The sequence below is a fragment of the Trichoderma harzianum genome (assembly GCF_003025095.1).
Source record: "Trichoderma harzianum CBS 226.95 unplaced genomic scaffold M431scaffold_5, whole genome shotgun sequence".
In the NCBI taxonomy this organism is placed as follows: domain Eukaryota; kingdom Fungi; phylum Ascomycota; class Sordariomycetes; order Hypocreales; family Hypocreaceae; genus Trichoderma; species Trichoderma harzianum.
The window spans coordinates 1158607-1169881 of NW_020209253.1; the positions used below are offsets into that span (position 1 = coordinate 1158607).

General features: G+C 50.8%; 6 protein-coding genes across 6 annotated transcripts; 4 read left to right on the forward strand and 2 right to left on the reverse strand.

The window, feature by feature from the left end:
• The first annotated feature begins 3 nt into the window (after nucleotides 1-3).
• M431DRAFT_507348 (hypothetical protein) lies at nucleotides 4-1281 on the forward strand. Its single transcript, XM_024918953.1, has one exon. It carries the CDS (start codon nucleotides 14-16, stop codon nucleotides 1127-1129), a length of 1116 nt encoding a protein of 371 aa, XP_024775362.1. The 5' UTR covers nucleotides 4-13; the 3' UTR covers nucleotides 1130-1281.
• An 89-nt stretch (nucleotides 1282-1370) lies between these two features.
• Nucleotides 1371-2280, reverse strand: M431DRAFT_519288 (hypothetical protein). Its single transcript, XM_024920387.1, has 2 exons — nucleotides 1960-2280; nucleotides 1371-1887 (listed from the first exon to the last, which is right to left on the reverse strand). The coding sequence occupies exons 1-2, from the start codon at nucleotides 2111-2113 to the stop codon at nucleotides 1694-1696; spliced, it is 348 nt and encodes a 115-aa protein (XP_024775363.1). The 5' UTR covers nucleotides 2114-2280; the 3' UTR covers nucleotides 1371-1693.
• Nucleotides 2281-3346: 1066 nt separating this feature from the next.
• M431DRAFT_4650 (hypothetical protein) lies at nucleotides 3347-4141 on the forward strand (the record flags this gene model as incomplete). Its single annotated transcript, XM_024915387.1, has 1 exon — nucleotides 3347-4141. One exon carries the CDS (start codon nucleotides 3347-3349, stop codon nucleotides 4139-4141), a length of 795 nt encoding a protein of 264 aa, XP_024775364.1.
• Nucleotides 4142-4567: 426 nt separating this feature from the next.
• On the reverse strand, nucleotides 4568-6027 carry M431DRAFT_507351 (hypothetical protein). The gene has a single exon (XM_024918954.1). The coding sequence runs from the start codon at nucleotides 5865-5867 to the stop codon at nucleotides 4881-4883; it is 987 nt and encodes a 328-aa protein (XP_024775365.1). The 5' UTR covers nucleotides 5868-6027; the 3' UTR covers nucleotides 4568-4880.
• A 907-nt stretch (nucleotides 6028-6934) lies between these two features.
• M431DRAFT_507353 (hypothetical protein) lies at nucleotides 6935-7823 on the forward strand. Its single transcript, XM_024918955.1, has 2 exons — nucleotides 6935-7416; nucleotides 7506-7823. The coding sequence occupies exons 1-2, from the start codon at nucleotides 7353-7355 to the stop codon at nucleotides 7625-7627; spliced, it is 186 nt and encodes a 61-aa protein (XP_024775366.1). The 5' UTR covers nucleotides 6935-7352; the 3' UTR covers nucleotides 7628-7823.
• A 1971-nt stretch (nucleotides 7824-9794) lies between these two features.
• On the forward strand, nucleotides 9795-10987 carry M431DRAFT_494131 (hypothetical protein; the record flags this gene model as incomplete). The annotated part of the gene is made up of 4 exons (XM_024917208.1): nucleotides 9795-9985; nucleotides 10039-10263; nucleotides 10320-10833; nucleotides 10934-10987. The coding sequence occupies 4 exons, from the start codon at nucleotides 9795-9797 to the stop codon at nucleotides 10985-10987; spliced, it is 984 nt and encodes a 327-aa protein (XP_024775367.1).
• Nucleotides 10988-11275: the final 288 nt, after the last annotated feature.

The window sequence follows — 11275 nt, forward strand, 5'->3', positions numbered from 1 at the left end:
GCAGTGACACGTCATGAGAATGCCACAGACACCAGTCCGTATCATAGGAGCGGGAATCGGGGGACTGACTCTCGGCCGTTGTCTGCTCAAATATGGAATCCCTGCGGTTCTCTACGAGAGAAAGCCCTCAAGTCCCCGTCACGATTACGGAATCACGCTCTATGCTTCGTCATATCTGCCTCTTCTGGACATCCTAGGCATGGACGAGTTTACCTTCAGACGCCGCATAGCGGTAGATGGATTTTTAGGCGGAAGCGGTAACATCGAACCAGGATCCTTCGCTACTCCTAGGAGAGTGAACTCAACATCGTTTCGTGCTCATCGCGGGAAATTTGAAAAATTGCTCTGCGAAGGGCTTGATATCCAATGGGGAAACTCCCTCGAAAAAGTGGAAGAGGCACCTTCGGGGATGATTCTTCACATGCAAAATGGGCAGAAATTGGAGAGCACATGTATTATTGGAGCTGATGGACCTCACTCCAATACTCGAAAGTCTCTCTCCCCTGATACGTCATTCAACGTTCTTCCCTTTGTTGCCTTCAATGGCAAGCGACGGGTGGAACGTGATCTCTACGACAGTCTTTATGCTCCAGCTTTTAAAGGCTCCAACGTTATAGAGAAGAAACAAGGCGATATGTTCCTAAATATTTCCATCGATGAGCAGCAGACAGACGCAGTGAGCATTAGTTGGATATTTTCGCGCCCAGCCAGACGTTTCAACGATCCGCTTCATCGGCCCAACAGGTCAGTTTCAGAGGCAGCGGATATTCCAAAAGATTTTTTCGATGAGATAGAAACACTCCATGGACTAGACCAGCCTTTCAAGGACGTGTTCGATGCAGAGAAGCTAAGGCTGGAACGGGCTTTGCATTGGCTTATGCGGACAGTCTTGGAACTTTGTACGCTTGCAAACAAGGGCGTCTTCTTTATAGGTGATTCAGTTCATGCAGAGCCTATTCTAGGTGGTGAAGGTGCAAACAATGCTATTGTAGATGGCATGGAGCTTGCAAAGTGCATCTCAGAATTTGGACAAGGAGGTATTACAACTTGGTACGACTCCCGATATCCCGCGTGGAAAGATGGTATTGGCAAAAGTGAGCAAGCTATTGCTCTCATGCATAGACAGTAGTTTCAAGATTTCAAATTTCCTCTACGTTTCTTTGGCAGAAGGGTTGCATCGAAATAACTATCAAGCATCTAGTATAAATATTATCGGTCTGTGTATTCGCTGCGCTCTCGGATTAGAGTAATTAAAAGTGCTTAGTCCCTTACCTGAATAATGTAGGGTAGGAAAATTTGGAGTTGTGGTAATATCCAGGCATTTTTTCTCTTGAGTTTATTGCCAAAATTTGATTAGGAATGTTATGAGACGCAAAGATAACTCTTTCTCTACGGAAGCATGCATGTCAACCAGCTATGATCCGTAAACGGTCGTTTCTCAAGGGGGCTCATCTGCTTTGATTATGCCTCCGCGATCCAGCATATTGTTTCGTTGGAGTCTTGTCCTCTCCATTATTTAGATATAACATCCATGTCATCCATCTTCTCCTCCCCTTCCTCATGAATGCAACCTACCTAGGCGTGGAATAGGTTAGTGGTGGCAAATATCAGCGTTGCATCATCTTGATGAGATTCTGATAGGGCCGAGGGCGATGTGCTTTGACTGCGGCATCTGCTTGATGATGCAGAAGACTCATGACTTGCAGCCCCCCTGAAGCTCCACACGGGCGGGCACGTTCAAGCGTGTGCTAGTGCTGGAGCCCGTGCCCGTGCTCCGTTTGGCCAAAAAGTCGAGGTCGAGGGCTGTTTGTATGCAGCAGGGAGGTTCGGTATCACAACCACAACCGCCGAGCGCCGCACAGCCACCAGATGTCGCCGACTGGAATACTGTAAGGGTCAGCCTGTGAAAGATGAAACCAGGTAATACAAGGCGACAATGGCAACAACAATGCCACCTACCTGAATTATCGCAAAGGATCCGTCTCCCCCCTCTCTTCTCCCAGCCTGCATGGTTGGAAATGACGCCCTGAGTTCCCCCATCGCAACTCACCACCACCACGCCAAACGCCAGCATCATATGCCCATATCCATATCCACACACGGAGCATTTCATCAGCCAATCCCTCCCTACAGGCCCCGTTAAGGTTCACTGGACAATGGCGGGGACGTGCCCCGAGTGTCTCTCGCCTAGCAGCTCCGGACCCTGTCCTATCGGCGACGAGCGAAATTGCCCGGGGATGCAGAAAGCCAGAAAGCCGCACTGGGAGATGCCATCATCAGAACCCCTGGTCTGCATCCCTCTCCGCTGGCCGCGGGCGCTCAGGTTGCATTTGATCCTTTTTCTCTCTTTTCCCCCTCTCTGCCATGGCTTGCTCTATACCTGTATGTCCCAAGTACTCGCAGTAGCGTGGCCTTGTGAGCACCATCAAGACCCCAAACCCAAAACCTTAAAACCTCACCACTCCATATCATCACCATCTCGATGTCTTTTTGCCCTCCCCCCCCTTGATGTCTGTCTGCATGATGCATGCTCTATAGCCGTACCAGTAAATCTTCAGCTCGCATTGTGCCCTAGCAATCGTCCAATATCCAAAGCTGCCACGAGCATCCCCTGATCCCTGGCATCGCTTCCCCCGGGCCCCTGGGCGGACCTTGTCCTCTCTCGGCCGTGCAAAATTTCGCCTCCACAGGCGCCAACACCCGGCAACGCCCATAGCTCTCGCGAAATCCCTGCCCTCTTCCGCCTTTGACAAATTGCCCTGCTTACCACTAAGCTAGGTGCGGTGCAGGCCCTGTCGGCCGCTTTTGATTTTCTCCTCTCATCAATTATCTGCCGGCGAAGTGGGTTGCGAGGGTGTCTAGCCCGCGATAGCTGCCAGCTGGGTGGTTGGTTCGTCCAATTTGTTGCTCGATCCAGAACGCGGTCTCGCGTATGTACGAGTACACCCATCTTCTCGTGTTGGCGCAAACTATCTTTTTTTTTTCTCAGCAAAATTTCTTGCTTCTCTTGTTACCTGCTTCCCGTTTTTCTTACTGCAGCGAGCGAGCGAGTTCTGAGTTGAGTAAGCGGACAATTGTGACGCTGCTTTGCATGTTCCGGGTTTTGCATCTCGAGCCAATATCACATTTCGTCTGCCCACGCCAACGACACCCTGTCCTCTGAAAGCACATTGCCCTCGGTCTCTTCTCTTTGCGCTTGCATAGATCAGATCGCATCGCGATATTTCAAAACTGAGACTCGGCTTAGTTGTCAATAGGTGGTCTACCTATACCGGAAATCAGCAAAGCAAACTTCTCTCCTTCCTCCCCCTCTTCGGCGCAAAGCAAGCGCACAACATCCTTCGCCATGGCAGCACAGACACAAACCCCCGTGCCCATCTCCATCACCATCTGCGGCGATGGAGGCTGTGGCAAGTCCTCAATCACCCTGCGGCTTGTACGCTCAGCCTGGACCTCCGACTACGACCCTACAATCGAGGACAACTACAGTGTTACTCGCGTCATCGATGGTGTCACCTACCACCTTTGTCTCACAGACACCGCCGGCCAGGAAGAGTACCGCGGCATGTGGGCGTCTTCCAATCTTGGCGCCGATGCCTTCCTTATGGTCTACGACATCACATCGCGCGACTCGCTCGATGCCCTGCAGCACTTTGACGAGCTCATCGACATGGAGGCTGAGGTCCGCCTCGACAATGCCGAGCGAGCCCGCGCTGCCGGCATCAGCCCAGCCTACACTGGCTCCGGCGCCGGCTCCCGCACCGTCCCACCGGTCAAGATTGTCGCCGGCAATAAGTGCGACCTGCAGGACAGCAGGACTGTTCCAGCTGCCACAGGTCTCGAGTGGGCGCGCAAGCACGGCTCCGGATTCATGGAGACGAGCGCTCGCCTTGAGGTTAATATTGAGGAGACGTTTGCCCTTATCGTCAAACGTGTAGTCGAACGCCGTCGCCTCGCAGAGGAGGGCGTCCTGGACAACACCGAGATGAGCGCGCGGGGCATGACGAAGCCGCTAACTCCCCTGCCCGCTGGCACCGAGGAGGACGAGAAGCGCGGGCCAGGAGTTCGTGGCCCTATTCTCAGTGGAGACAAAGTCGGCCGCGGACAAGGTGGTTTCTGGAAGAAGCTGCGTTGTTGGTAGGCTATATGATGACGATGATGAGGTCGGATGCCAAACGAGAAGGGGAAGGGGGAGTAAGAGAAGAAAAGAGCCAATGTCTTTCGTTTTCCGTTTTAATAGTTTTCCTTTTTCAGTGTCTGAATTCCTGCTATTTGCTTACACAACTGGGCATATTCTCCTTTGTTTTTCTTTGTCGTTGTTCACAGATACCATGGATATGTATGGCGGGCGTCAGGGAGAAATATGATATGGAATAAAAAGCATCGCGAGTGGAGATTTGGTGGACAAGAGTCTGTATTTTTACTATTGAAAGCGTCATGTATAAAAAGTTTCACGTGTATGCAGCATATTGCCTCTTTATGGGCTTAATTACTCGAAGCAAATATCAAGGTGTTCTTAAGAGCCTTGTGAACTTGCATCTCTGAAATATAATCATCAGTCTTCATTCTTTTCGGTTCCCGATGTAAACGATTCAGCTAGTTTAGTTCTGGGCCCGGCTATCAGGTATATCAAAAGATTCTTATTTTATTAAGAAAAGTGTATCAAAAAAGCAAAGTAAAGAAAAATCTGAGCTGGGAAAATTTTCTCCTCCACTCTTCCTTGCACGACACACGTCTATAAGCGCCGCAAGATTCGTTGTATATCATCCATTAACATCCCAAATAATCCCACATAATACCAGTACCCAATGAAATCCTGTGTGTCCTCTCTGTCTATTAGAACGCCCGGCCGAGCTACATCACAATAGATGGGACCTTCATTACTGCTTGCTTTGGACCCAGTCCCTCCACTTCTTGAACTCTGGATAGTTGAGGCTGACCTTCTTGCCCTGGTATCGAGTCACTTTGACGTCCAAGTCCTGCCACTTGGAACGGCTGCCCATCCAGCCTGCTTTGCGGATCAAGCTAAACAGTGTCTCGTCCTTGGTCCATCCTTGCTCTAGCGCTACATCGGGCAAATATGTCGCACCGTAGCGGCGGCCGCGATCCAAAAAAGAGATTCGGATGCCGTGAGTGCCAATTTCCCAATCGTGCGTGTCGTCCGCCTCTTCAAAGTCTGTGAGCAGCGTCACAGCGGCTTGGAGTGTGGGAAGCTCGCGCTTGGAAATCGGGTTGAAGCGTGTGTCTTGCAGGGCGGAGATTAGGGCGTATTCATGAATGCCCTCGGACAGTGGCTGGGACTCAAAGGTGCCGATGCAGCCGCGGAGGGAGACGTCGTCGTCATCTGGGTCGACTGTGTTCCAGGTGACAAACAGAGGAGCCGCTGTTGGCGGGGTGTCGGGCAGGGAGGATGTGGATGTTGCGGGAGTGGCAGCTCCTGCTGCCGAGAGCGACGTAGAAGACGACGAGGACGACGAGGACAAGACGCCGTCGGCAGCAAGGCGCCGGAGGGCCGGGTTCAAGGGAGCCTCTGAGGGGCCGGTCACGGAAGCGGAGCTGGCCTTGTATGCGGCCCACGAAGACTGGATCTGTTCAAGGGAGAGGGGCTTGCGGTTGTTGAGGTCGGCGTCAAGAGCCTCGAAACATACAACACAATGCTCGACGGTTGCCATACTGGGCTGCAGCGGAGACACGGACACGGAAGAGGCACGGAAGAAGAATGTCACGAGAGGCCAGAGGAGGCGGCGAGAATCAGTAGGGGCCACTTGGTTGACTAAAGAGAGGATCGGAACCACAAAACCAGAGGCAAAAGCAAAGGGAGAAGCAAAAGCCCACCCGCAAGACAAGGCGGGGAAGTAGAAGCACATGCAAACGGGGGAATGAGTTCGTGATTCAGGACTTCGGAAACCGGCTGGCGGTGCTGGCGCTCTTCCCGAGCAAGCACCCCCACCTGGACTGACTGAAATACCCCGCGATGCCTGGCTGAGGTGGCTGAACAGGAATCCAAGGTTGGTTGCGGAAGAGGAGTCAAAGGATTCCTGGTAGAGTCCGAGTGCCTTGCATGACGAGATATTCCGAGCACTAGCCACGGAGGAGGATGAGGCGCAGCGCGCGGATTGGTGTGGCGCATGCAGTCTTTGACATCAAGTGCCGCACTAAACCACCTGCGGGGAGTGACGCTCCGTTGGTTTCTGTTTCTGTTTCGACTTGCGTTTCAATCGCCCGTGGCCAGGAGATGATTTTCGTCCTGTTTGTAATCTTGGCACCGGCAGTACGAGAGGCATGATTTTTTTAAGAAGTGCTTCTGTCAATCTACCATGGTATTCTAAGTATGTTTGATATGGCCCATGCAGTGGTTCATCTGTCTCCCCACAGTTGTCAGCAACAAACAATCCAGACGGGGGGTATGTGGCTGTTGGCAAGGCTCCTCTAATGCTCGTGATTGCTGGTAGAGAAACTTTATTACGTATATTCTTTTATTGGCTTCTAATTTCTTTCCCTTCATCCTTTCATATTCTTTGAATTTTTTTTTATAACAGAGACTTCCCACTCCAGAATTAGTCGCCGTGTTTGCAGTACCGTTACCATGTAAACACAGTCAATCTGCAGTTCCGCGCACGCTGCGACTTATAGCAAATATCTCCCAGCTTCATTTTCCAGATTCGTCGCCTCATACTCACTGCAACCCCATCAACCCTCATCCTGTTTCCTTATTCTTTCCTAATTTATCATTTTTGTAACCGGAATTCTCACTACGCGCTGGCGCAAATCGCCCTCTTTTCTTATTTTGGCCCTGGCCGGCCCCCGGATGAGGGATCCTGAAGCACGCCTGCGTTTCAGGTCCGCTGCCCCCTTTCTCCGTCAAGGCTCTGATCGAAACAAATTCGACCGCAAATTCATGCTTCAATACCCTGCTCTACATACTTTCGCCGCGTTGTAATTCCAACGGCGCCTCCCCACGTTGCCGCTGTTCAAGGCCGCCAGTGGTGTTTGCCCATAGTCTAGATTGGACGGGGTCCAAGTGTCGCTGCGCTTTGGAGGCTGTTGTTTCGGGCCTCACATCGCCCGTGTTTGAGATGCTTCCGTCTTGCCGATGACAAGGAGCGTAGTGCGTTTGACATGTTTCGTAGCAAGAGCGCGACCTCGTACAAATAACGTCCGTCTGCCCTCCTTTCGTGATTGTCTCTTTTTTCCTTCTTCATTCCTTTCAAGCATCCTTCACTCACTCCTCGTGTTACTTTCTTTCGGTTCTATCTTCTTGACTCTTGTCGCCGGTCGACTTTCAATCGCTTCTTTCTTTTTCTCAATCCTTTTCTCTTTTTTCGATAAAAAGCATATTTCCATCATTCAAAATGCAGTTCTCTATCATGACCGTTTTTGCCCTGGCCGCCGTTGCCGTTGCCGCCGCCCCCGCAGGTATGTCAGCCTTGACACCCTACCAGACAAAATATATATCCTTTATATAGGTTCTCGGTATATGAATCCGAATTCTAACTCCTACATAGGCATTGCTAAGCGTGATGTTGTTAGCAACAACATCCCTGCCAACATCCCTGCTATGACAGACGCCAATGGCAACGTGCTTCCCTTCAAGGCCCAGGACGTCTACGTCGCTCCCTCCAACTAAAGGGCTTGGGCATCATGCAACAACATCAAACGAATCATTTAAGGGTTGGGATACAGTTAGGGTGCATTGGTAATATGCGTATATCGCTTTGTTTAGGAAAAGGAAGGGGAATGTGCAAGGAGAGCCAACGAATGTACACTTGGGGGGAGTGAATAGTTATTCTTAGGGTGTGAACAATATTTCAATACAGCGGCGCACCTCGTCAGGGGTGTGCCGTTATTTTTCTTCATATATTCGGGCGGCTATCTCATAAATCCCGTGACGAGACCTCGTAGACGCGTTATAGAACTTCTGTAGAAGTCGATTACAGACTTCATGCCCATCAGTCGCAATAAGCAGAGCCGCAACACCGTTGTCAGTATCCACCTTTCTCAGTTTAAGAATAGTATTTAGTGATTACTATCGTCGATCCCACGGGAATAAAAAATAACAAATTAATTTAGAGCGACTCCAATAGAAACCAGTTCCGGAGCAATGTGCTGTGGCTGAGCACACTTGAGCGGAATATTAAGCGGATGGCCGCAGCGGATCTCAGGTGTGTGCTATGTCCATGCCTATATCTCAGGAACAACAATACTTCGGTGTGACGCTGTTAATCCGCCGGCAACCGAGTATTGAGTACTCGCGATTTAAACACGGTATACCGCGTGTATATGTAAACAGATTATATTCTCATATAATAGAAAAAAAATAACAGATATGAAGATACCCGGATGTACATGCCAAACTAGTGCCTCGCACCAGTATCGTGAAAGGGGGAGGCCATCTGACAGTCCCCTGAGCAGTTTCATTTCCATGCTATCACTTGGATTATAGCAAATGCCTGTACAGAATATAGCCTGGAGGATTCTCATATGACATTGCTGTTGGTAGTTGGCATTGGCATCACAAACACATCAGGTGTTGCTTTGTAAATACCAAAGACTCAATACTACGTGTACAAGTATTTGCCTGTAGCGATGCACCCCGTACAGGGACTCGTCCGTGTGAGAAAGTAGACGCCTAACTTGGGAGCTCTTCCACCGCCTCTCTGGATTCCTGTTGCCAATCAAGACTCAAGCATGAGCTGAACGACTCCACTTTGGGTGCCCAAAATAGCCCGCAAGGGTGTCATGTCAGCCTGGGTGCCGGATCCAAGTGGTGGGTTCGATCTGGACAATTTGGCTCCATTGAGACTCTGCAACCCGCGCATCTTAAATGCTGACATACATGCAATTGGTCCAGTGAACATTCACTCGACTGTTGAAACCGAATGCGGACGATCGCTTCTGCCCTTGGGTCGCCCGGCAACTTCGATCAGGCAAAAATAGAATCCCACGCTTCTCTGCTCCATAGCGAGCTCCGTTGAGCAGAGGACGGACGAGACTCGGACGAGACAGAATAGGTGCGCTTACGCCTAGTTACCAATGGCGTGATGCCCTCCTAAAGTCCGTGAGGAATATTACTCTGTAATCGTACCAGCTGGAGCCCACCCAGCAAGCACATCTGCATGTGAATGGGTTCGGGCTCATGCAGCTCTTCGCTTCGTTGGCGAGGGCCATTGAAGCTTGGGGCTGCGTTATTTGACTTGTCGTGGCACAGGATAATCCCTAGTGTCTCCAATAGAGAGAAGCAGGCTCAGCTCCTGTCCTCAGCCGCAAAAAGCCCCGGTCCCCCGCGCGTTTAGGTGTCCACATAATAGGCTGCCAAGTCCGTAGACAAATCCTAAAGTCCTTCCCTGGTTCGTGAGACGGCGGTGGCTCAGTCGCCATCTTGTCTGGTGGACGGATGAGGCGCCGTGGGCGGCTCGGCTAGCCACGTCTAGCGTCTTCAAACAAGCGGTCTCTGATGTTGTGGGTGGGGATTTGCGCCTTGTTATGGCTCGAATGAGTGGAAGCTGGGGCTGGGCCGCAGGGCAGACTTGATGAGGCTTAAGATGATTAAATAAATAATCGATCAATAAATAAAATGGTGGTAGCCCGCCTATCGCAAGAGGCTTGAGGACCCAAAGCTGCTGACCTGCGAGCCTAAACAGCCCTACCATACTCAAGCAAAGCAACCATCACTTGACGGACATGCCCTAATACTAATAGACAGCAGCTGGCCTCGACACTTCTTCTGCTTTCCTGCATCTCCAACCATAGGTCGAAACGTCCAAATAGAGGAGCTATAAGCTGCACGTCAAACCATGGCCAGCCACAGAGCGCAAGCGCAGTTCCAGCGTGCAAAATGGCGACTACTCCTTCTTGCCCCAGCCTGGTCGTTGCAGCTGACATTGGCATTTGGAATGCTGGGGCTCTTCTCATGGAGACTTGGCGACACTATCCATCACTTTGAAGCCCGAGATAAGGCTGGTAAAGCTCCCGTTATCGAATATGTGTAAGTCCATATACCCTAGGGATCCAACACGATATGATACTGATGATTCGAAGCTGGGAAGCTACCAATGTCGCATTATCATCCGTCGTCGCGCTTTGCACCATCTTCGAGATTGCCAGATACTTTTCTGAGTCGCTGAGCCCATGGACAATGCTGTTCACGCACGTCGTCAAATTGGCATGCGCATCTGCCATCCTCGCTCTCGACGTAGTCATATATGTGCAACGAAGTGATGCACGTTATTCTCTGGTTGGCCTTGGCATGGACGCCTTGTTACTGTAGGCAATTTATGCAGCAACAGAGACATGAATTTGTAAAGCTGACAGGTGGATAGGATCATTGCCATTTCGCTTGCCATTTATGCCATCATGGCTTATCGTCGGCTGTCCAAGTATGACGACTACTCTCACCCTGTCAACGTCAAGCCATACGGCTTCAACGATGGACTGGATGGCGACACATCATACTCTTCGTTTTCAAGTCGGACAGGATTGCGAACCTCGACGGACAAACGGGGGTCGCTTGGATCAGAGCGCCTCAGCATTGGATCTCTCGGGAGATCCCTCTCGAACCCAACCCTTGTCCCACCAGCGGAACAAAGACCGAGGCGCTATAGCCACGAGAGAGATACACAATTTGACGAATACATGGTTCGCAAGACTTCGGGCGGCTATAAATTCGACCCTAACTCCTCGAGTCCTCCCAGCGACACGCCCTTAGGAGATTCATTGACAGCAATCGGCGCTATCCATTCTCGCTCAAGAGGGTCAAGTGTATCGCAGACCATGAGCTACACCAGCGATCACGTCTTGGTTTCGGTGCCAGAAGAGGAGGGCGAGATGGTTGAAGTGCCAAGGGATCCCAAACGGGACCATGAGACTTTGCTGGTACACGATTCACACAAGTGAGGGCAACAACAGGAGATGGAATGAAAGATCCAGGTAACAGAACTGGTCGATCGATAAGCCCAGCACACGCGTGGAAGAAGCTGGTTGGCGGTAAATAAAAGATACCCGGGTCAAGGAGGGAATTTTGGCCCCTCACATATGGTGGTGTACATGGTCTGGCGTTCTGATATGGGTGGAACTTGCGGAGATACTGATGCTACTATGAATTTAGAGAGTCGGACTGGATATAAGGATATAGAATTACAAGGGGAATTGAAACAGCCTCGTACAGCTATTTGGCGAGAGCATGAGTTCAATAACCTGACGATGAACTTGCGTCGAAAATATGAAGCAAAGTTGATTTAAAGGCAGCTGAACCTACCTACTGAAAATCGGGGCACTG